Consider the following 27,500-nt stretch of genomic DNA (forward strand, 5'->3'; position numbering starts at 1 on the left):
ATTATAATGTTTGTTCATTATGTTATGTGCTTTTGTCATTTAATTTTTGTTTTTTTAGTATTGCTACTAAGGTTTAATTTATTTTTATTTCAGTTTTAGTTTAGCTTTTAAATTTGTTGTTATTTTAATATTTTTAGTTATGTTAAATTTAGTTTAATTTTTATTAATTCCGTTATGCGTTTTCGTCATTTCATTTTTTTATTTCTTTATTTTTTTCAGAATTGCTATTTAGTTTTAGTTTATTTTTATGACAATAACCCTGGTTCGGCATCATGCCATACAAGATCCTTTGAAACTGAACTTCGACAAGCATCCGTTGAAGTTCGACACTGATGCATCTTATGAATAATATCTATTCTATCTATAATAGCAATGCATCTAAATTTCCGCAACCTTAAATATTTGGCTGAAAAAAAGATTATTCATCCAACGTGGTTTTGGAGGGCTGAGATTTCAATGTTTCACTAATAAATAATGTTCCACTAAACACTATTTGTAGCGCCGTCCATCCAATAATCACAAAAGGCTTTGTGCTTTGATACTTTTGATATGAAACCTGAAAGTCTCACCTTTCAAATTCTCTCAATTTATCACAAAATGCAAACAATAAATGCCATTTTGGCATTGCTAGTCACTTACTCGTTAATTTTACTTAAACTGTTCTCTTTATTAATTTAATGCCTGTTCGAATAAATGTCATGAAAACAAGTTTTTATTGCAGCCACAGTTTAAATATTTATATTTCAACAACAAATTTATATTTTGTCTTCGTTAGAAAATACCCTTCACTGCATCACTAATGATCGGTACATTTGACAAATATACAGCAGTGTTTATCTGCACAAAAACAGCATCAAACAAGAAGCCTACAGAACGAATACTGAAGAACTCGAACGAAACGAACGAATCTGCAGAGATGTTTAAAACAGTGGTAGATGGAGGAGCACATCACAGCATTCTGTGGTCATGAGATGCTCAAAGTGACTATAAATACACTCATATGACCTTGATTTGTGCCCGGAGAGAGAGAGAGAGAGAGAGAGAGAGAGAGAGAGAGAGAGAGAGAGAGAGAGAGAGAGAGAGAGAGAGAGAGAGAGAGAGAGAGAGACTTCCTGTTCATCTTCATTTGATCCGTGTCTTTCCTAATGTAGTTCAGGTCAAACTAGGGATGTGCGATATATTTATCGTCTACGATAATATCATACTTGTTGTTTTAACGATGTGTGATCGAACGAATCGTTTGATTCGTTCCTGAAACGATCCGCTGTCTGAACGAGTGGAATAAATGAATGACTCAATGATTCGATCAGTAACAGTGACTAGTCGCTGCCACCTACTGGTGGATTTCAGTTTCACATTAAACAACATTTTATATATATTTAATGTCTAAAACATCAAAAGATTATTAATACATTTGTATACTAAAATGTAAATGCCAATGTAAAAGACTGTAAATGCAACTTTAGATTGCAACGATGAATTTTGTTGCTACTGATTTCATTTGATTGTTAACAGCCCTATGGTGTATTATTATTCTAACTGAATTCATTGATTAAAAGTAAGAATTTAACACAAAAAGATGATGCATACATATAATTAGGTTAAAAAATGGCTTTAAAAAGGTAAAAATGCCCATAAAAGGTAAAAATCATTTTAAAGTTATTGGAAAAGATGATTTCTGTCCCTGCTGTGAACAGACCATCGCACAGAATATGAAGAATATCAAAAATTTAAGGAGTCAGATACCAACACAATAAACACACTCAGAAAATATCATCTAATTATCGTTATCGAGAAAATCCCAGAAAATATCGAGATATAATTTTTTGGGTCAAAATCGCACACCCTTAGATCAAACACACGCTAATGTCCCACATCTGCTTATTAAAAGTGTAATAAATTAATAATTTCTAAATGAAATCATAGAAATGCTGTTCCCATGATCCTCTGTGAGCTTCTGTGGGTGTGAATGTGACTTTAGAAAAGAGGCTCGTTGTGATTCAGAAAGGAGAAACGCCTCAAACACAGGAACCGTTGCTTCCATAAGCGCCTACGCCTGTCAGCCTCATTTACAGGATCATAACTCAGTCGTCTGAAGCGCAGCTGAATCTGCAGCGATGAATGGATGATTGTGATGAAGATCGAGAGGAAACAGACGCTCAGAATGAATGAATGTGATCAGCTGATCCCAACACTGGCTGGTCAACATGGTTATCTTTACGAGGGAAGATCATTAATCGAACAATGGCTAAAACTAGTCATTTGTGTGTTGAATCTGAACATGAATCTCTGGAACTGCTGGGAGGTATAACCAAAAATCCATATCACGGTATTTTTCAAAATTATACCCGTTTCACAGTATATGACGTTTATTTTCAGCATGACTGGGTGTTAAAGGGTTAGTTCACCCGAAAATGAAAGTTCTGTCAGTAATTACTCTCCCTCATGTTGTTCCAACCCCGCAAAACTTTCGTTCATCTTCAGAACACAAATGAAGATATTTTTGAGTAAATCTGAGAGCTGTCTCACTCCTCCACAGGCTTCTCTGTAATCGAGATCCGCCATCCCAGAAGAGTTAGTAAAGACAATGTTTAATATAGTCCAAGTGACTACAGTGGCTCAACCTTAAGTTTATCAAGCGACGAGAATACTTTTTGTGCGCAAAAAAAAATATGTCATAACAAAAATAAACACTAGTATTCGGTATGAACCGGTCCAGCACTTCTGGAACATGAGAATTAAACCATAATTTTACCAGATGTTCCCGAACTTCTCCAAGGACTCGACCAGATCAGCCTCCACCACAGACTCACACAATCCCCGGACGTGGACGACGGGAGACGGAGCGATGCGATGAGTCTCCGAGCCGTTATCCTGCAGGAGAGACGAGACACGACGTGTTCATTCAGACATCCGTATAGCACACACACGCCAAACTAAACTAAATAAATCATTTCTAAAATAAAATCAAAACAGGTAATGAGAAAAATGTGGTTCGCTATCTTTGTGCGGACCCTCCATTGACATAATGGTGTTTATACTGTACAAACTGTATATTCTCTCCTCTTACACTAAACCTACCCATCACACACACACACACACACACACACACACACACACACACACACTAATCTGACCCCTAAACCTACCCATCACACACACACACACACACACACTCACACTCACAAACACACACTAATCTGACCCCTAAACCTACCCATCACACACACACACACACACACACACACACTCACAAATCTGACCCCTAAACCTACCCATCACACACACACACACACACACACACACACTAACCCGACCCCTAAACCTACCCATCACACACACTAACCCGACCCCTAAACCTACCCATCACACACACACACACACACACACACACACACTAACCCGACCCCTAAACCTACCCATCACACACACACACACTAACCCGACCCCTAAACCTACCCATCACACACACACACACACACACTAACCCGACCCCTAAACCTACCCATCACACACACACACACACACACACACACACACTAACCCGACCCCTAAACCTATCCATCACACACACACACACACACACTAACCGGACCCCTAAACCTACCCATCACACACACACACACACACACACACACACACACACACACACACACTAACCCGACCCCTAAACCTACCCATCACACACACACACACACACACACACACACACACACACACACACTAACCCGACCCCTAAACCTACCCATCACACACACACACACACACACACACACACACACACACTAACCTGACCCCTAAACCTACCCATCACACACACACACACACACACACACACACTAACCCGACCCCTAAACCTACCCATCACACACACACACACACACACACTAACCTGACCCCTAAACCTACCCATCACACACACACTAACCTGACCCCTAAACCTACCCATCACACACACACACACGCACACTAACCCGACCCCTAAACCTACCCATCACACACACACACACACACACACACACACACACACACACACAAAAAAGACATTTATAATGTTATACAAGATTTCTGTTTCAAATAAATGCTTCTATTTATCAAAGAATCCTGAGAAAGAAAATGCATCACCGTTTCCACAAAAACATTAATCAGCGCGACTGTTTTCAACACTGATAATGATCATAAATGTTTCTTGAGCATCAAATCATCATATTAGAATGATTTCTGAAGGATCATGTGACACTGAAGACTGGAGTAATGATGCTGAACATTCAGCTTTGATCACAGGAATAAATTACACTTTACTATATATTCACATAGACAACAGATGATTTACATTACAATAATATTTACTGTTTTTACTGTATTTTTGATCAAATAAATCACTAGGTGAGCAGAAGAGACTCTTTCAAAAACATTAAAAAAATCTTACCAACCTCAAATCTTTGTATCTAATGGATCTACAGTAGTATACATTAAAGATGAATAAAAAATGATCAAAACCTTTAATTAATTAAGAACTCAGATCTCAATGTGCTAAAAACGGCATCAGACGTTCGCTGATTTTCCCATCAAGAGTTCATCAGATCGTACAGTGACTGTGATTATTCTGCTCTAGTCAGCCATATTAATGAACAACCATTAATTTTTAATTGGATCATGTGATTTAACTTTTCAGATTAAAACGCTAGTGCATGTAGAAACACAACATGTGCAGTGCCAGAAGCATGTGACGCCGAAACCACACGTGCATCTGCATGTGCAGCTTTATTTTTGCAGGCATCAAACTCTCTTTCCATTTTCTGTTTTGCAAAACTCCCGAATGTTCGCCGACCACAGAGATCAACAGACAAACGGCTTGATCTCTCACTGCAGAACTGGCACCTCGATGCCTTCTCACATTCACATCGAGAACATGAAGAACGTCCCACCGGTTCACTCACAACAAGGGTTATTATAATGAACTGAAACTAGACTAAAACCATAAAATAAAACGTTTCTGGCTGCTTGACATTAAAGTTCCCCTGTAGTCTATAATTGTATCCCTTAAAACTCATCTTTGATCACCAAAATGACATATTAAACATTTTTATCTTGAAACCCTTGCCTCATTTAGTATGCGCGGTTCTATGAATATGCAAATGAGCCCCGCCTCCACCCACTCCCTCAGCTCAGAGATCCACTGGTTGACGATCACACGTTGATCTGATTGGTTACAAGGTAGTTTGTGACGTCAGAAACACCAGCGATTTCAAAGCGTGTTTTTGAGACTGTCTTTGGTTCACTGCAGTTTTAAGGAGGAAATACTCAGCAATGCTGTCGACTTATGAACTTACACATGGTTTGTCTTAAAGCATATTAAAAACACCACATAGACACATAAACTACATTAAACGATGGATTTACACCACATGTTGATGTTTGTGTGTTTCAGGTGCTGAATATATAAATAGATATAGAATAAAAGAGAAAGTGTTAGTAATGGATCGAGTGTTGCTGAAAAAGATGTGCGTCTTCAGCCGTTTCTTGAAAATGGCCACGGACTCAGCGGCTGAGTGGAGTTGGGCAGATCATTTTCAAGAAATGGCTGAAGACGCATTTAACAGTGTAAATATACAATATAAAAATAAAATTATTATATAAAATAATTCATTAATGTTCATTGATAAGTAAGGGATAATGTACATCCAGCCGGTTGTTCTCTCAGAGTAAACCCGACAGGATGATCAGGATCAGGGCTTACATCAGCCTGAAGGGGTTTATGAGATAACACACACACACACACACACACACACACACACACACACACACACACACCTGAAGGGGTTTATTCTGAGATAACACACACACACACACACACACACACACACACACACACACACACACACACACACACACACCTGAAGGGGTTTATTCTGAGATAACACACACACACACACACACACACACACACACACACACCTGAAGGGGTTTATTCTGAGATAACACACACACACACACACACACACACCTGAAGGGGTTTATGAGATAACACACACACACACACACACACACACACACACACACACACACACACACACACATACACCTGAAGGGGTTTATTCTGAGATAACACACACACACACACACACACTTGAAGGGGTTTACTCTGAAATAACACACAAACACACACACACACATACACACACACACACACACACACACACACACACACACACACACCTGAAGGGGGTTTACTCTGAGATAACACACACACACACACACACACACACACCTCAAGGGGTTTATTCTGAGATAACACACACACACACACACACACACACACACATACACCTGAAGGGGTTTATTCTGAGATAACACACACACACACACACACACACACACACCTGAAGGGGTTTATTCTGAGATAACACACACACACACACACACACACCTGAAGGGGTTTATTCTGAGATAACACACACACACACACACACACACACACACACCTGAAGGGGTTTATGAGATAACACACACACACACACACACACACACACACACACACACACACACACACACCTGAAGGGGTTTATTCTGAGATAACACACACACACACACACACACCTGAAGGGGGTTTATTCTGAAATAACACACACACACACACACACACACACACACCTGAAGGGGTTTATTCTGAGATAACACACACACACACACACACACACACACACACACACACACACACCTGAAGGGGTTTATGAGATAACACACACACACACACACACACACACACACACACACACACACACACACACACACACACACACACACACCTGAAGGGGTTTATTCTGAGATAACACACACACACACACACACACCTGAAGGGGGTTTATTCTGAAATAACACACACACACACACACACACACCTGAAGGGGGTTTATTCTGAGATAACAACCGGCTGGATGTACATTATCCCGCTTATTACACGCTACTTTCCACATCAGTAAATAATTAGACACGAAATATTGATCTGAATCTAAATATTTTATTAGGTCTATAAACTCAAAGCTTCCGCGGAGAAGCAGTTTCAGCGGCGAGATCAAACTAGACGGACATTTAAGAGATACGGTCTACAGTCATAACACTTATTACACAGCATCTCACCACATAAATAATTATGGAGATAAGAGATATTGATTTCAGATTAAACTGTTTTAAAATCGTGCCTGTTTGTATCTTATAATCCAACAGTGTACAAAACAATAGACACAAAATGGCGGCCGCTGCGTTTGAATGAAACAAGAGAGAGCGAGTCCACGATACTGGATGGCATAATTAAATAGCTGTACACAAAATATTGATTTGACTGAGTTTTAATATTTTATTAGCTCACCAAACGCAAAACTTCCACGAAGAAAAAACATTCCTAGCGAGTGTATAGCGTATAATAAATATTATACAACCAAAGGCAAAAAATATATATAAATACATAATTATTTAAGCTTTTTAATTTCTCATGAAATTACAAGAAATCATGTGTATATATAATATATAATATATAATATATATATTTATATATATATATATATATATATATATATATATATATATATATTAATTCAGAATGGTTATAGAATTAATTTCAGAGACAATTATTAGAAAGCAAACAAACCAAAAACAGGACGTGATGTCACGAGATAAACAGCTCGAGCACATCTTTTTTTTCTCTCATTGCCCGTCACAGTTCTATACAGGCCGACATTTTGCAGCAGATCTGTGTGTGTGTGTGTGTGTGTGTGTGTGTGTGTGTGTGTGAGACGGAGGGATTCCTTCCGCTCTTTTGACTCCTTTACACACTTCATAATCTCTTCACGAGATCTTCAACAGGACAAAAGTACCAACAAGTGCATTTATCCAAACACACAGCTTTGCTTTATATGTTCCCTCATAAAAAAAACGTAGGGTTTTGTGTTCCGTTTCTTTAGGTGTGGATGTGAAGCGAATCAGGTCGAAATGAATCATTTTCTTGTTTGGGACCAAAAGAATCAAGAGAACTAAAATAACTCAGCGTCTAATAAAAGCACAGAGATGTAACAGACACCTGACAGAGTGCTTGAAGCTTTTCTTCCTGTTGCTCTGAGAAAATGGCCGTCTGTTTTTTAACACAAAGTTAACACCTGTCTAAAGTGAGAACATTTGACAGATCTGTGACCAGATTACATGCTCTGCGTCTGTTACTTTAAAATCAATAATTCACCTAGATGTGAGAGAGTAAACAATGAGGTTTGAGGTGAACTACTTATTTTAAACCCATCAGTGTCTGTGGTTGGAAAAAGACCTGCAGAAACACAACGTTGTGCCCATGTTCACTCGGAAGAGTCACATCATTCAGACCCCGAACACACACTCAAAAGAGCCACGCAAACATCAAACCACTTCCACAGCAGACTCATGGAAGACGCGATCCGTGAGTCACACACAATGGGCCCTATTTTAACGATCTAGGCGCGTTTAACGGTTAGTTTGCGAGTTTAACGACGGGAAAATTGGCCGGCGCTCCCGGTGCATGGTCTAAAAGGATGGTGCTCTTTATAATCTGCTCGTGCTCGAGGTTAAAGCATATACTGGTAATAAAGCATATTTAATATAATATAGGGCTGGGTATTGACACATATTTCACAATTCGATTCGATTTCGATTCGATTCAATTCAATATTGATTATTTTGGATATCAGGTTCAATACATAGCAAATTTTCTCAAGGAAAACAAATCTCTTCACTAATGCTGTAAACTATGGGAGTCAGTTGTAGCCTATAGGCTTCATTAGCATACTATAATATTGAAGGTATAATATTGAACTGATTTGTATACAAACACTTTTATTTATTTTTATAATAATAAAGTTATATGAAATTATATAAATGTTTAAATGGTGGCTGTCATAAAAAACTTTCCAAATTTATTCAAACATGCATTAAATATTGAAGAACATTAAAAATGATAATGAATATGTAATATAGTGCATATATTTATCAAAATGCTCCTCTCTAGAGTTAATCTTTCTCGCTGATTAACGAGTTTATGGTCACTGGATGTGGTTTTTCTGAGGTAAATGTGACGTCACATGACATTGTTTACTGACGTCTTTCCACGGCTGAAACACTGATTCCATGTCACATGATACGGACTTCGATAAGTTGTGCTCTATCTTTTAACACACTTTTAGATGCTCATTCATGTTTATCTCGCGCTGTAACTGGTGTTATTAAGGCGGAAGAGAAGATCATGTGCTTCTCTAGAGCTGAGCCAGAGCGATCTCACGCCACAGCGCCAAAACCGTATTTATGTTTTTGAATTTCGTAAGAAAATGGACGTAATTTGAAATCTGAGACTTTGTTTCATATCAATAGTAACAAAGAACAAAGATTATGCCGATTTATGGGATGGGATGCATGCTACAATGTTCCATTCATTCATCAACTGAAAACAGGATGAATAATCGATTCTTGGGATTTAAGAATCGATATCGGTTCGTATAAAATGAGAATCGATTAAAATCGAGAAATCTATCTTTTTTACCCAGCCCTAATATAATTACATTTTAATTAATGGTCTATGAGTGTAACACATTTCAGTTCCGATTTGTTCCTCAATTCTGACGAAGGATTGTATTAATTCTTTATCACAAAAGTAAAAACTGAGCAACTAGAACAGTCTTCTTACCCACATGACCTCATCACATAACCACACCCACCTCATCCGCATAGCCACACCCACTACCGTATATAACTCCACCCACCATCTCAACTCCCAGGAGTGACGAACAGGATTCATAAATACTGAATAATTTCAGTCTTCGTTTGCATACAGACACAGAGAGAGTGTGATTAAATCCTGCTTTACTTTGAATCTCTCACAGACGTTCAGTTAATATAATAACATAATACAGGGGAAATTCAAAACATGCTCTTCTGCAGCCCGTGCAAATAATAACACACTCGACTGCATAAAAACATCATCTGTTTATGTATTTATTCATAACATTAACCTAGTTTAAATAATAACAAATGTTTTCGTGCAGGCTGTTTGTTTGTTCTGCAAACTCATGATAAGGAGGAAAAATCTCGACAACAGATGGTCGGATGTTTTATCATGCGTGTATATGAAAGATTGTATATAAGCCATCTGACTTTACTTAAACAAATGCATAAACAGGTTAATCAGGCAGACAAACAAGCTCTAAAAACGTCAGACGCTTTAAAAATAGCCCTGAATCTGCGGGAAATGAGCAGCGGCTGCATGTTAATGTCATCATACGCTGATTGGATTACACAAATTGGTCAAATGAATCGTTTCGGGTGACATTTCAAACGCAGGGACACAAATAGTGTGTGTTCTCATGAGTGGACGGACGCAAGTTCATACACGGGTGATTCCGGATGAAAGGCTGATTCATATATGCAGAGGGTTTAATACTTGACTTGGTCATAAACATAAATGTATGAAGTGACTTTTACATTGTGTGATAAGCAAAGCTGCTCATCACGAGTTACTTCAAGAAAACTCATTCAATAGATAAAGCATCTGTGTCAGAGAAAGAAAGAAAGAAAGAACAAAGGAAGAAAGGAAAAAAGAACAAACAAATGAAGGAAAAAAGAAAGAAAGAACATGCATAAGAAGTAAAGAAAGAAATAAAAGAAAGGAAGAAAAGGAAGGAAAGAAAAAATAAAGGAAGGAAGGAAGGAAGGAAAGAATGAAGTAAAGAAAGAAAGAACGAATGAATGAAGAACAAACAAATGAACGAATGAAGTAAGGAAAGAAAGAACGAGTGAATGAAGTAAAGAAAGAAAGAATAAATGATGAAAGGAAGGAAGAACAAATGAATGAACTAATGAAAGTAAGGAAGAAAGAAAGAACAAATGATGGAAGGATGGAAAGAACAAACGAAGTAAGAAAAGGAAGGAAGGAAAGAAAGAAAGAAAGAAAGAAAGAAAGAAAGAAAGAAAGAAAGAAATGAAGGAAGGAAGGAAGGATTGAAGAACAAGCAAATAAATGAACGAAAGAAAGAATGAAGTAAAGAAAGAAATAAAGAAAGGAAAAAAGAACAAACAAATGAATGAATGAAGGAAAAAAGAAAAAAAAGAACATGCATACGAAGTAAAGAAAGAAATAAAAGAAAGTAAGAAAAGGAAGAAAAAGAAAAAATAAAGGAAGAAAGGAAGGAAAGAATGAAGTAAGGAAAGAAAGAACAGATGAAGGAAAGAACAAGTGAATGAATGAAGTAAAGAAAGAGAGATAAAAGGAAGGAAGAACAAATAATGGAAGGATGGAAAGAACAAATGAAGTAAGAAAAGGAAGGAAAGAAAGAATGAAGAAAGAAAAAACAAATGAAGAAAGGAAAAACAAACAAACAAACAAATGAAGGAAAAAAGAAAGAAAAAAGAACAAATGAAGGAAGGAAGGAATGAAGAACAAGCGAATAAAAGAAAGAAAGAAAGTATTTTTTATACTACTTTATTTTTAGTCCTCTATGACAGAGATTATTAATAATACTTCCTGCATTACTTCCTCGTTCTCAGCCTGTTGTTGTTCTGTAACTACGAGCCGCTGATTCACAGACTGAGACTGAACCCCAGCCGCTCGTATAAACACAGACATTACGTTCAGACAGTGTCTTCAGTTCTAGTGCGACCCACCAGCAGTCTTACAGTTTTACTTTTCGGTATCAAATTAGGCTAATCTATGTTTTTATGTAACTGATTTAAAAACGCTATGAACAGTCTTAAAGAAAAAAATTGTATGTTTAACTTGTAAGACTAGTCTAACAGAAATCTAACAGAGATCTATTAGAGATCTAACAGAGATCTATCAGAGATCTAACAGAGATCTATCAGAGATCTAACAGAGATCTATCAGAGATCTAACAGAGATCTATCAGAGATCTAACAGAGATCTATCAGAGATCTAACAGAGATCTATCAGAGATCTAACAGAGATCTAACAGAGATCTATCAGAGATCTAACAGAGATCTAACAGAGATCTATCAGAGATCTAACAGAGATCTAACAGAGATCTATCAGAGATCTATCAGAGATCTATCAGAGATCTAACAGAGATCTATCAGAGATCTAACAGAGATCTATTAGAGATCTATCAGAGATCTATCAGAGATCTATCAGAGATCTAACAGAGATCTATCAGAGATCTAACAGAGATCTGACTGAGACTGAGATCTGACTGAAATATGACTGAGATCTAACAGAGATCTAACAGAGATCTATCAGAGATATATCAGGGATCTAACAGAGATCTATCAGAGATCTATCAGAGATCTATCAGAGATCTATCAGAGATCTAACAGAGATCTAACAGAGATCTGACTGAGACTGAGATCTGACTGAGATATGACTGAAATATGACAGAGATCTATCAGAGATCTAACAGAGATCTAACAGAGATCTGACTGAGACTGAGATCTGACTGAGATATGACTGAAATATGACAGAGATCTATCAGAGATCTAACAGAGATCTAACAGAGATCTAACAGAGATCTGATTGAGACTGAGATCTGACTGAGATATGACTGAAATATGACAGAGATCTATCAGAGATCTAACAGAGATCTAACAGAGATCTAACAGAGATCTATCAAAGATCTATCAGAGATCTATCAGAGATCTAACAGAGATCTATCAGAGATCTAACAGAGATCTGACTGAGACTGAGATCTGACTGAGATATGACTGAAATATGACAGAGATCTATCAGAGATCTAACAGAGATCTAACAGAGATCTAACAGAGATCTATCAAAGATCTATCAGAGATCTATCAGAGATCTAACAGAGATCTGACTGAGACTGAGATCTGACTGAGATATGACTGAAATATGACTGAGATCTATCAGAGATCTAACAGAGATCTATCAGAGATCTATCAGAGATCTAACAGAGATCTATCAAAGATCTATCAGAGATCTATCAGAGATCTAACAGAGATCTGACTGAGACTGAGATCTGACTGAGATATGACTGAAATATGACTGAGATCTATCAGAGATCTAACAGAGATCTATCAGAGATCTATCAGAGATCTAACAGAGATCTAACAGAGATCTAACAGAGATCTGACTGAGACTGAGATCTGACTAAGATATGACTGAATTATGACTGAGATCTAACAGAGATCTATCAGATATCTAACAGAGATCTATCAGAGATCTATCAGAGATCTATCAGAGATCTAACAGAGATCTATCAGAGATCTAACAGAGATCTAACAGAGATCTGACTGAGACTGAAATATGACTGAGATATGACAGAGATCTATCAGAGATCTAACCCCAGATAGAACATGTACGTGTAGTATTAGTATAAGTATAAGTAGTATAAGTCTTTACATGTTCGCCGGTTCCTGCCTCCTTCTTCCCATAACAACGAACTGCGTGGAGGAGAAGGAGGCGGGAACCGGCGAACATTTAAAGACTTTAATGACATAAAATAAATCAACAACAAAACGAAAGTAAGAGACAGCAGCCCCTCACAGACGACTGCTGTCACATAATAAAACATAAAAACCACAACATAACTCCAGGCCTGTCCTCTCTCGCACTTCCCTGTCGTCGCTCCTCCTTTATGCTTCCGCTCCTCCATGAGAGATCCGAGACCGGTGCGTCGCGTAGGAGTCGCTTATCAGTAATTACGCCTCGTCCTGCTCGCCACACTAATATTCAGGCATTTAGGCGATGGTTTAAGCTAGATTTTCCCATGGTTTGTGTTGGATAGGTATCGGATCATATTTTTTTCTCCCCTCCGATCTCCGATCTAGCGTTCTGGGCCAGTATCGGCACGATACCGATGACGTGGATCGGATCAGGACATCCCTAAGCTAACAGAGATATGACTGAGATCTGGCTATAGTCACACGTCCACAGACACATTCACTGATTGACACCTCACACTCACAGCTGCGTTTGTCACATCTGATCACTCTTCAGCTTCCTATGATATGACATGCATTTCTAAATGAACACAAAACGCTCAACTGATGAGGATTTTTTCATGTCATGCCATCTTGAAAGAAGGGAGGTCAAAGGTCATCATTATATGTGTGATAGAGTATGACATGATTTAATTAAATCAACTGAGATGCTGAAATACAAAATAATAATAAACATTCTATATACATTATATATACAGTGTATAATATATATAAATAAATACAAATTCTTAAATATATACATGCATATGTGTGTATTTATATATGCAACATAATTATACACAGTACACACACACATATATTATGAAAACACAAACTTTTATTTTGGATGTGATTAATCACGATTAATCTTAGCCCAGCACTAATAGATAGAGATGCACCGATTGATCGGCTGGTGACCGGAATTGGCCGATTTTCACGTGATCGGCCATAACCGGCGACCGGCCGGTCAGTCTGACAAATGCCGATTTTATGCCGGTCAAATGCACTCGGGCGCCGCATAATTAACATCGCGCAACATCAGCATCACACGTGCACACGGAGCACATGTAGAAAACCTCGTGAATTACGTCCGTTCAGACCGCAAGCGCGTATTTTTTTTCGGTGTGCATGTTAATCAATGAGTGCATTCACAACGGAAGCAGGAGCAGCGCGTGAGCGTCAAGCAGAAGCGTCGCGAGCCGTGAAGCGCGTGTTTCGGCGCCGAGTCTATTTGCTGCACTGCTCACGCTCAATTAAAGGGAAAACACGCTTTTGATGGAAAATAGCCTAAATAGGGTTTCACAAAAAAAGTGCCCAAAATGCACAGAATTTGTGTGTTTTAACAAGAACTGGAGTACACTATGTCAGAAAAGAAAACAAAGACTAATATTTATAGAAAATGTACCCATTTAAAATTGTTTTATTATTCAGTTTGTACAAGTGATTGCAATAGGCCTGTGTGTGTGTGCTTTGAGAAATATCTTTATACTGCAAGGCTATATTTATTTTATTTTGTATTTATATATTATTTTATTGCCATTCCCTGTTTTCATACAGACGTTTCGTTTGCTAAATACATAGGCTATATAAAATGATTGGATATTGAATGTGAAAAGGAAATGGTTTTTCCACAACACTGCACTTTAGATGTGTGTGAACTATGCAAATTGTAAAATGTTCTATTACAGAAATTATATAAAATAAATATTTGTGTGTGCTGTAAAGTGGTTAGAAAAAATTAAATCGGAATCGGCCAAAATCGGTATCGGCAGGTCAAACTTAATGAAAAATCGGAAATCGGAATCGGCCCAGAAAATTGTAATCGGTGCATCTCTACTAATAGATATACAATATGCATATATATTTAACTTAATAAAAACAACTGAGATGCACATTAACATGCTGAAGTAAATAATACATGAATATATATTTACTCTTATTAATATATATATATATTAGGGTTGGGCCGATAAAGATACCCCCCCCCCCCATGTCGGCAAATATATTTGACTGGATTGTTATTGCTGCTTCCATAGACATCATTGTGTATTTTACAAACTATAAATGTATTGTTTTGCTATAAATTATATGTATTTAAATGTCTGAAAGCTAAAATAAACATTATGTGGTTAAAAACACTAAATAGTTGTGATATTTGACAAGCGCTGAGGCTCAGCACCAGCTATAGTGCCAAAGCACAGTTTGAAACTGGCAGTGATGTAACGTCATTGTACACTCGCTCCTTAGTGGTCAGCTGACGCAGAGCGTGCAATATATAAGCCTATAATATATATATAATAACCCTAATATATATATATATATATATATATATATATATATATATATATATATATATATATATATATATATATATATATATATAAGTCAACTGAGATGCACACTAACATTCTGGAGTAAATAATAATAAACATTATTTGATATATATATATATTATGTGTGTGTTTGTGTTATATATTAATATGCATATAAAGTATACATAACTTGGGAAACGCTCACACCCTAAAAACAGCCTTCGACACACTGATAACATCATGTTTCCTCTGCAAACCAATGACAGAAACAACTCCACGCTGCAGCATGAACAGGAAATGACATGCAATGTCATCCAAAGAGAACTACACACAAACACACACACGCGGTTGTGTAAGATGCTATTCTGAGATCAGCAGCAGAAGTCTGAACTCAATGAGACGAGTGAGTCCGTCAGCAACACAAACCATTCAGTTCCCTCGCTCTCGTTCACGGCTGGAAACACACACACACACACACACACACACACACACACACACAAACACACATCTGAATCAACAGATCCAGACAAGGACATGTTCAAAGCCTTAAGAAGTGCTTTCAGAACAAATTAAAGGAATAAAGTCATCATTTCCTCAATCCAAACCTGTATGACTTCCTTTATTCTGCGAGACACAAAAGGAGATGTTGATCCTCAGAAGAAAAGATCTCATCATACTTGAATCACACTACGTTAAGTCAATCGTTTTGTATTACACGTTTCTGAAATGTTACGTTTATGCATGCAAATGAGGCATCGTCTTATTAAACATGCACTCATTTGCATACAATTCCAGCACATAAATCTGAACTAATTGGATAAAGGCAAAACTCTGCTTTGATTTCGTCGACATAATAGAGTTTTGTTTAATCTCTTTTTTGTCACTCCATAAATCAGAAAATACGTCAACAGAAGAAATAAAAAAGGTTTAAAATGTTCTATAAATCAGGTGAATGATATATGAACAAACTTTAGATTTTAGATATGAATAAAATTGTAAAGTTTGATGTGTGTGACTCAAACTCTCTGACTTTAAAGATCGACGGATGCATAGAGATCAAGTGCAGTAAAATAAAGTCTGAATTTTTTTTTTTTTTTTTTTTTTCCAAAAAAAAAATAAAAAAAAAATAAAAATAAAGTCTGAATGAAGAATATTATGGAAGCAAAAGTACATTAAAAAACAATGATTTTGCCTGTAGTGTCTTGCATTAAACTCAGTGTTACAGCAAAAGTATATCACACATCATAACTAGCGGTAAAGCGATGCCCTCGTGTCACGATTCGACACATATCACGATACGAGATTATTGCAATACTCGTAGACAAAAGCTTAACAAAAAATGAACTGTTGATTAAAATGCTAATTTGGTTTTACATTGTGTGTGTAAATGAATATTCTTGGACTCGGTGCTGAAACCCAAAGCACAGGACAACAGAGACGCCAGAATATCAATATTCATGATTCTGAAGCTGAAAATACAGAATTATATTAGACGAATATGCTTGATCTCTTTATGTATTTATAATAATGTAGGCCAGTTTTTACTACATCAGACATTTGGCATTATCAGGACCCACTAATATTCCTCCACTGCATTATTATACTGTCACATGCCTGTCCTGTCTTGTGCTGCACATGGGTGTTTTGTTGTTTTGGGCCATGTGCTCGTGTTATTGTCTGATCCCTCCCCCTTGTTATCTGATTATTGTTTGAGTTCATCCACCTGTTCCCTCCTGATTAGTTTCCCTTTATTAGTTCCCTCTTGTTTGCAGTCTGTGTCGGTTCATTGTCTTTTGTTTCCTGTTCCCCGTGATCTTCTAGAGTGTTCTTGTTCTGTTATTATTGTTGTACTTCTTTAGTTCTGTTTTCCCCATCGTGGGTTTTGTTTTGTGTTTTTGTTAATAAATACTTATTTTTCTCCAGCGTTTGAGTCCTCACACCTTTTGTTCTTAGTCTGTCGTGACAGAATGAACCGACCAATTATGAGGACTCAGCGGAGAAGAGAGGCGCAACCAGTCTCCTGTCCGCAATGGGAGCGGATTCTCCAGTTTCAGGAGTTAGTCTCTCTCCGTCAGCAGGGGATGGAGGTGAGGGAGTTCGGGCAGATTTTCCGTCGTGCTGCTGAAGGGCTGAACCTGGGTGAGGAGGCTTGCAGGGATCTCTTTAATTATGCGCTGGATGAACCGATGGACTGGCTGATCTGTAGAGCTTTTGATCACGTCAGTTTTGAGGCGATGGTGGAGGGTTACATTCGCCATCAGGAGAGGATCGCCAGGGGAGTGGTCTCTGTTCCGGTGACTCCTGTTCCGGTGATCCCAGTTCCGGTGAACCCAGTTCCGGTGGTCCCAGTTCCAGTGGTTCCGAAACGGAGGAGGAGAAGGAAGAACCCCTCCGTGGCTATTCCGGTGGACCCAGTTCCGGTGGACCCAGTTCCGGTGGACCCAGTTCCGGTGGTCCCGAGTCCAGTGGTCTCGAGTCTGGTGGTCCCAGTTCCGGTGGACCCAGTTCCGGTGGTTCCGGTGGTCCCGAGTCCGGTGGTCCCAGTTCCGGTGGTCCCAGTTCCGGTGGTCCCAGTTCCGGTGGTCCCAGTTCCGGTGGTCCGGGGACGGAGAAGGAAGAGAAAGGCCTCCTCAATGACCTGTCCGGCGGCTCCTAACCCGGAGGCCATCCCGGAGGTGACTGCCATCCCTGACGCGTCGCCCTGGTACCCTGCCTTGCCAGCCCCGCCCGAGATGCTCGCCCTGCCGACCCCGCCCAAGCTGCTCGCCCTGCCGGCCCCGCCCAAGCTGCTCGCCCTGCCGGCCCCGCCCAAGCTGCTCGCCCTACCGGCCCCGCCCGAGCTGCTCGCACTGCCTGCGCCACCCCAGCGATCCGTCACGTCTGCCCAGCCAGAGACGGTTCACGTCACGTCTGCCCAGCCAGAGACGGTTCACGTCACGTCTGCCCAGCCAGAGACGGTTCACGTCACGTCTGCCCAGCCAGAGACGGTTCACATCACGTCTGCCCAGCCAGAGACGGTTCACGTCACGTCTGCCCAGCCAGAGACGGTTCACGTCACGTCTGCCCAGCCAGAGACGGTTCACGTCACGCCCGCCGAGCCTGTTCACGTCACGCCTGCCGAGCCTGTGTCTTCGGACAAGATGGCCGCCGCCGAGCCTGTTCACGTCACGCCTGCCGAGCCTGTGTCTTCGGACAAGATGGCCGCCGCCGAGCCTGTTCACGTCACGCCTGCCGAGCCTGTGTCTTCGGACAAGATGGCCGCCGCCGAGCCTGTTCACGTCACGCCTGCTGAGCCTGTGTCCCCTGACAAGATGGCCGCCGTCGAGCCTGTGTCTGAGCCGGTGGTGTCTGTTCCTGAGCCTGAGCCCTCAGTGACCGCGACACTGGCCATTATGGCCACAGCCATGTGGTGTGTGTGGGCTACGTACACACTTGAGCCGGTGGTGTCTGTTCCTGAGCCGGTGGTGTCTGTTCCTGAGCCGGTGGTGTCTGTTCCTGAGCCGGTGGTGTCTGTTCCTGAGCCGGTGGTGTCTGTTCCTGAGCCGGTGGTGTCTGTTCCTGAGCCTGAGCCGGAGCCAGTGTCTGTTCCTGAGCCGGAGCCAGTGTCTGTTCCTGAGCCGGAGCCAGTGTCTGTTCCTGAGCCGGAGCCAGTGTCTGTTCCTGAGCCGGAGCCAGTGTCTGTTCCTGAGCCGGAGCCAGTGTCTGTTCCTGAGCCGGAGCCAGTGTCTGTTCCTGAGCCGGAGCCAGTGTCTGTTCCTGAGCCGGAGCCAGTGTCTGTTCCTGAGCCGGAGCCAGTGTCTGTTCCTGAGCCGGAGCCAGTGTCTGTTCCTGAGCCGGAGCCAGTGTCTGTTCCTGAGCCGGAGCCAGTGTCTGTTCCTGAGCCGGAGCCAGTGTCGGTTCCTGAGCCGGAGCCAGTGTCGGTTCCTGAGCCGGAGCCAGTGTCGGTTCCTGAGCCGGAGCCAGTGTCGGTTCCTGAGCCGGAGCCAGTGTCGGTTCCTGAGCCGGAGCCAGTGTCGGTTCCTGAGCCGGAGCCAGTGTCGGTTCCTGAGCCGGAGCCAGTGTCGGTTCCTGAGCCGGAGCCAGTGTCGGTTCCTGAGCCGGAGCCAGTGTCTGTTCCTGAGCCGGAGCCAGTGTCTGTTCCTGAGCCGGAGCCAGTGTCTGTTCCTGAGCCGGAGCCAGTGTCTGTTCCTGAGCCGGAGCCAGTGTCTGTTCCTGAGCCGGAGCCAGTGTCTGTTCCTGAGCCGGAGCCGGTGTCGTCTGTTCCAGTTCCTGAGCCGGTGTCGTCTGTTCCAGTTCCTGAGCCGGTGTCGTCTGTTCCTGAGCCGGAGCCGGTGTCGTCTGTTCCAGTTCCTGAGCCGGTGTCGTCTGTTCCAGTTCCTGAGCCGGTGTCGTCTGTTCCAGTTCCTGAGCCGGTGTCGTCTGTTCCAGTTCCTGAGCCGGTGTCGTCTGTTCCAGTTCCTGAGCCGGTGTCGTCTGTTCCAGTTCCTGAGCCGGTGTCGTCTGTTCCAGTTCCTGAGCCGGTGTCGTCTGTTCCAGTTCCTGAGCCGGTGTCGTCTGTTCCAGTTCCTGAGCCGGTGTCGTCTGTTCCAGTTCCTGAGCCGGTGTCGTCTGTTCCAGTTCCTGAGCCGGTGTCGTCTGTTCCAGTTCCTGAGCCGGTGTCGTCTGTTCCAGTTCCTGAGCCGGTGTCGTCTGTTCCAGTTCCTGAGCCGGTGTCGTCTGTTCCAGTTCCTGAGCCGGTGTCGTCTGTTCCAGTTTCTGAGCCGGTGTCGTCTGTTCCAGTTCCTGAGCCGGTGTCGTCTGTTCCAGTTCCTGAGCCGGTGTCGTCTGTTCCAGTTCCTGAGCCGGTGTCGTCTGTTCCAGTTCCTGAGCCGGTGTCTGTTCCACCGCCCTGGCCGCCCGAGGGGTCGTCTCCGCCCTGGCCGCCCGAGGGGTCGTCTCCGCCGTGGCCTCCCGATGGGTCGTCTCCGCCGTGGCCTCCCGATGGGTCGTCTCCGCCGTGGCCTCCCGATGGGTCGTCTCCGCCGTGGTCGCTCGAGGGCAAGTCTCCGCCGTGGTCGCTCGAGGGCAAGTCTCCGCCGTGGTCGCTCGAGGGCAAGTCTCCACCCTGGCCGCCCGATGGACTACCTGCTCCACCCTGGCCACCTGAAGGGTCGTCTCCGCCCAGATCGCCCGATGGACTGTCTGCTCCGTCCTGGCCCATCCCGCCCTGGTCTGTCCCGCCCTGGTCTGTCCCTCCCGTCCCGCCCTGGTCTGTCCCGCCCTGGTCTGTCCCTCCCGTCCCGCCCTGGTCTGTCCCTCCCGTCCCGCCCTGGTCTGTCCCTCCCGTCCCGCCCTGGGCTGTCCCTCCCGTCCCGCCATGGTCTGATGGAGCGTCTGGTAGCCGCTCCGTAGGGAGGGGGTAATGTCACATGCCTGTCCTGTCTTGTGCTGCACATGGGTGTTTTGTTGTTTTGGGCCATGTGCTCGTGTTATTGTCTGATCCCTCCCCCTTGTTATCTGATTATTGTTTGAGTTCATCCACCTGTTCCCTCCTGATTAGTTTCCCTTTATTAGTTCCCTCTTGTTTGCAGTCTGTGTCGGTTCATTGTCTTTTGTTTCCTGTTCCCCGTGATCTTCTAGAGTGTTCTTGTTCTGTTATTATTGTTGTACTTCTTTAGTTCTGTTTTCCCCATCGTGGGTTTTGTTTTGTGTTTTTGTTAATAAATACTTATTTTTCTCCAGCGTTTGAGTCCTCACACCTTTTGTTCTTAGTCTGTCGTGACATATACATTATGTTCAACATTATATACAGGTGAAACTCGAAAAATTAGAATATCGTGCAAAAGTTTCAGTAATTCAACTTAAAAGGTGAAACTAATATATTATATAGACTCTTTACATGCAAAGTGAGATATTTCAAGCCTTTATTTGTCATAATTTTGATGATTATGGCTTACAGCTTATGAAAATGTTCTAAATTTCTGAGATTTTGAATTTGGTTTTTAAGCCATAATCATAAAGATTATAACAAATAAAGGCTTGAAATATCTCACTTTGCATGTAATGAGTCTATATAACATATTAGTTTCACCTTTTAAGTCGAATAACTGAAATAAATGAACTTTTGCACGATATGCTAATTTTTCGAGTTTCACCTGTATAGTAGTTTAAAACTCTGAAAACTTGAATTTTTTCATTTTGGGTGAACTATACGCAACACAGATTGTTGCATTTTTGTATTGCGCTATATTGTGGCACGACATATAGCGTGACACCCCTAATCAAAACCCAGACCCAGAATCCATCAGTGAAACAGAACAATCCAGAACAGATCTGCCTCATATCAACATGACACACATTCAAATCAATGGCTCATTTGCCCATTGGGCAGGTCATGTGACCCTGTTTAGCCATACAGACGCCCTTCATCTCCCATCAGCCTCGCTGAGATCCCAGACAGACACAAACACACACCGACGGTTTGCATACACACATTAACAAGGCCCAGATTATGGATGCAAACTCACTCCAGGACGATTCTGATAACGCTTCTGCCGCCCACCCGAGAGCGTTTGATAATCGACCAATCTATCAATCAATCAATAAAGGGGAAACAGTGTGTGTTCGGGTTCAGCTCAGGTCTGCCGAAGGCACACGTGCGATCATCGCTCAGATAAGACAGTGATAAGTGACATTTAAACCAGCCAATAAAAGCCACTTAGTATTCAAATCATCACGGCTGTTGAATAGGAGCGTTTCTCCGGAGCGAGGCGTTCGCTCTGGGCGAAATACTGAAGCCATTATATCTGTGTGTCTTCTGCTTCTGTGCGTCTGGACTGTGAACACACTCACACACAGTCGAGATCACAGTAAAACAGCTCAATGAGCTGCGATATGAATCATAACTGATCACATGAAACAAGATATTCACGAATGATGCATGAATGCAACAGAAGATTTAAGCATTTTCAGCATTAGTGAACACTAGTTGATGCATTTACTAACATGAACTAACTATATGCAATGCATTTGTTACAGTATTTATTAATTTTTGCTAATATTAGTTAAAAAAAATCCATTGTGTGTTCATGTTAGTTCACAGTGCATTAACTAATGTGAACCAATACAACCTTTGATTTTCATGATGTATTAGTAAATGTTGAAATTAATATTAACTGAGATTATTAAATGCTGTAGACTAATGTTAACTAATGAACCTTATTGTAGAGTGTTACTACAGTACATTTTCAATAAATTGATTCTATGATTGAACACAGATGTGGTATTTTTCATATACATTTTACTATGTTTTAGTAAAAAGATACTGTAGTAGATGGATGCATTTAAATGCTAACATAAATAAGTTCACATTAAAGTTATGAATGTTATAGCATACAATGGAAATATAATTTCTGAATCTCTCAGAATGTTCAGAAATATAATTCTTTCTTGTGTTCGTGTAATTATTAAAAATCATTCTTCCTTGTGTTCATTCAATAAAAAACATGTTTTTATTATTTTTCACATGCACAATTAATCCCGGAACATGTACTACTAATAATAATAATATTATAATTAGACCAGGAATATATATAAATATATATATATATATATAACTTAATTAAATCTATTGAGTTGCTCACTAACATGCTGAAGTTAATAATACATGTATATATATTTATTCTTATTAATATCTATAAATCAACTGAGATGCATAATAATAATAATAATGTTGTTATATGTATATATAATATTTAGATATTACATAGATAATATTTAGAATATATATATATATATATACATATATTCAAAATATTATTTTATATAATATATATATAAATAAATAAATAAAAATCATTATTTGAATATTAATTATAATATCATAATATAATAATTAGACCAGGTACATGCAGTAATAAAGTAAATGGGGTCCATTATAATTTAATGGTTAGATGTAGAATATATATTAATATTAATATTAAACAATATCATTGATCGGACTGTGCTGACGCTGTATGATTCTCATAACTGCTCCTTTTATGGTAACTAGAGTCTAGGTATTAATGATGTCACACCGGTGCTGAAGAAAGGTCATCGGCTCATCCATGTGAAGTGACTTCAATGGTCTGACTATAAAAACCGTGAAAACCACAGCGATATCAGAGTGTCAAAGAGCACCTCTGTGAAAACACACACCATTCGGACTAGTTTAGTAAGGACGGATTTCATCACATGACACAAGCAAACCTGCTCAAGATTGCACATTTTTGAGCACTTTTTTTACTTACATGTTTTACAGTAAGTGTTACTGGACACTGTTTAAACTACTTTCGTCAAATGCAAAATACGTTTTTATGCACGTAACGGATTTTTTCAACCAAAAAAATAAAATGTCTTCATTTCGATGTTTCGACCATCCGTACACTGTGTCAACATGAACTCAGCACCACAGAAATATGATACCATCTTTACCGCTGTGGTTATGAATGTATCAATGCACACTCAGAGCAATAGATGCAAGTATTTCCATGATTAATGTGATTAAAATCAGCAAACGGCCACATATTTTACTTCGACTACGAGCTTAACCGCATTCATTTGATCTCTAAGTATTGTGTTTACATCAAGGAATGCAGGATATATCGGCCACCATAATCGGTATCGGACGATATTTTTACTGTTATCGGCCTGATAAGAAAATGTGGCCGATATATTAAAGCTGATAAATACTGTATTATTTCCTTCAGCTGAGACGCTTCAGATGCGACTGTTAAACATGATGGGTTTGAATCGCTTGAAATATGAATTGAATCACTTCAAAAGAGGAAAATACAGTAAACATGTGCAAAACAAGTCTGTCATGTCGGCTTCATAACATTATAATGAGAACATTATGATTGTGAGTTTGGGACGTGGCTTTTAATGATGAGACTTCTGATTTTGTAATCAGGCTCTCAAAAATTATATAAAAATTTGATTTAGATTTATCGGCCAATATATCGGTTATCGGCTTTCAAATATATTATCAGTTATCGGTATCGGCCAAAATTTTCATATCGGTGCATCCCTAATTTACATGAGCTACGGTTAAATCATAATGTTGCATATGAGTGTGCATGTAAAAGCATCATGTGATCAGACACTCTTAGTCTTCAGACGGTTCACTCGTTCATGCACTAAAGCCCTTAGTAACACTGTACCATGGTACAAAGATCATATCAGATGGTGAATGTTGCTCTAAAATATACCAGAGTACTTAACAGGGTCATCCATCATATATATATGAAGATAAAATAATGAAATAAATCCCTGATAATAATAATAATATTATAACATTTAATCTTGGCTAATTATTTAAATACTACAGTAACGGCAGCAGTGTTAATTTCGTTGACGAATCATTTTCGTCATTATTTTCGTCAACGACATTTTTTCACAGACGAAAACGAGACGATAACTAAATAAAAACTAGTTTTGAATGACAAAAACTATGACGAAAATCTATTGACATTTTCGTCAACGAATAAAAACTAGACGAAAATGTTAGATAGTGACGATTTGGGAAGCGATCCAGTCTGATGTCCTGCGTTTGTGGTAGATGCGCACATTTGTACTGTTCGTGCTGATCTACCCAGCGGCACACGGGTTGGCATGCGCTGCATAAAACTTTAAAACATGTAAACGTCTGGGAGAATGAGTAGAGCAGACATGTAGATCTGAATAAGAGTGACGACGCAAAAAAAGAGCTCTATTCGGTACGGTTTTCTGTGCGCGCACACCCGACCCGAAGCGTGCAGCCATTCACATAGACACCTATACAGCGCGCGAGTACAGAATTGAGCTCTCTTTTGTGTCTGAATGGACAAATACACACAAATATTATGTCTAAATGTCCGTTTTGGAGAGTATTCATGTAAATTATGTTGGTTATGTCTTAAACAGTTGTGAGTGTATCGTATTTGCATCAGTGCATAGAATCCGCATGTCATTCGACATGAGCCGATGTCTTAAAGTGACAGTGTAATAAACCTGTCTGTGTCCTTAATATTGATCAAGCAACAAAAGAAAAAGAGAAAAGCATTCACTGCTCGTTAATAGCTTTAATAAGGATTAATTATATTTAATTCATACAAATAAATATGTCTGCTTGAAAGAATAGAGAATGATGTATGCAAGTAGTTATAAAGAATTCATAGTATATCATTCATTGAAAAAAAGGCCGTCTTCTACTTTAGGAAAAGTGGTTTTATTTAATTTTAAGATATTTTTTAAGTTACAGTAGTTAAATCTGTATTGCACGTTCAAACTTTAAAATCATTCATATTAGCAGGATATGTTTTCTCAGTATATGGGTTTGGAAATTTGAGAGAAATTGTAAATAAATGCATTTAAATTGAAACCCATTATATTTTAGTCGACTAAAATCTTATTGTAATTCGTCGATTAAAACTAGACTAAAACTAAAACAATTCAGATGACTAAAATATGACTAAAACTAAATGGCATTTTAGTCAAAAGACTACGACTAAAACTAAATCTAAATTTGCTGTCAAAATTAACACTGGACGGCCGTGCATGAAGTGTGCGTATATGTGTTTTTAATTATTACACGAGGTGTGCGTTATGCCATAAAGTAAATACAACGACAGAAAAGGTGGATTTTAAGATGTTTAAGTGAGTTTCTATCACACGGATTTATTATTTAATTATTTAAAAAAGAAACAATTGAAACTACATTTTAATAATTCACTGATGTATTTCAACATCAGTTGTAGTTTTATTTCAGCTATAGAGCAAATCGGAACGGCTTGACTGTTTGTATCGACTGAAAATATAATATGATAAATGCAGCTATAAGACAAGAAGATATTCTAAACAATAACATCATGATTTCTGTAAAACGGACTCGACTTTACTCAAGCGCTGTGAGGATTATTGAGATGGTTGCTTGACCATTTTTAGTTTCTCCTCGTTGTTTTTGTTTGATGTTACTGGCGTTGCAAAACCACCAGTTTGTGTTTTCCTTGCTTTAACCACAGTGGCCATGTTTGCATCATCTTGCACAAGAAATCTTGGGCCATACGGATGTTTGCAGAGAGCTCGTCCTTAAAACTCCTTGAACAAGCTCATCACGAGTTACACGAACATACAGAAACATTTTGCAATTTTTGTTTTCCGTAGACTTAGAGTTCAAGTCAGAATACGCCATTCCTGGTTCCCCAACGAACCTTCAGTGATCAGTTCTTACAAACCCATGTTCTTCTTAGTGTGAAGAACATTTTAATAATCTAAAGAAGAATGGAATTTTTTATTTGATGGCAATTTGATAGTGCTATATGCATTCATGTAATATATTCCATGCATATGCGTGTTACTTGGGTACTTTAGGATATATCTATATTTTAAATGTACTTTAAATTATATGCACTTTGCATGTAATAAAAATGACTTGATTTTCTAAATCAATCAATCAATCAATCATATTTAATGTTATTGACATGACAGCTCAGATTAATCACTTATAACATGCATGTAACATGTGATTTGTGGTAGGTGAGATGATGTTTTACCGCGGTTGGTCTGATTTCTATCAATGACACTGTTCCTGTTGATGTTTTTCTCTTCGCAGTGTTTTGACATCATGCACTAAGCGAGTGTCATATCAATGCAGCGTTATGAATCTGAATGCATGGAGAATATTAATGCACATGACATCGAATACAGTGATTGAGGTCTGACCTTCCTATCCGA

The 27,500-nt window shown here is 39.8% G+C and overlaps 1 protein-coding gene across 1 annotated transcript in view; it reads right to left on the minus strand.

The window, feature by feature from the left end:
• hnrnpll (heterogeneous nuclear ribonucleoprotein L like) overlaps positions 1-27,500 on the minus strand; it is a 48,153-nt gene that overhangs the window by 20,379 nt on the left and 274 nt on the right. The window contains exons 1-2 of the mRNA XM_081358354.1: positions 27,489-27,500; positions 2,756-2,874 (exon numbers count right to left, since the gene is read on the minus strand). The exon at positions 27,489-27,500 is cut by the window's right edge and continues 274 nt beyond it. Of these exons, the coding sequence (XP_081214480.1) occupies positions 2,756-2,874; positions 27,489-27,500 (131 nt within the window). The remainder of the gene's footprint in view (positions 1-2,755; positions 2,875-27,488) is intronic.

Source organism: Scardinius erythrophthalmus (assembly GCF_964197995.2).
Source record: "Scardinius erythrophthalmus genome assembly, chromosome: 25".
In the NCBI taxonomy this organism is placed as follows: Eukaryota; Metazoa; Chordata; class Actinopteri; order Cypriniformes; family Leuciscidae; genus Scardinius; species Scardinius erythrophthalmus.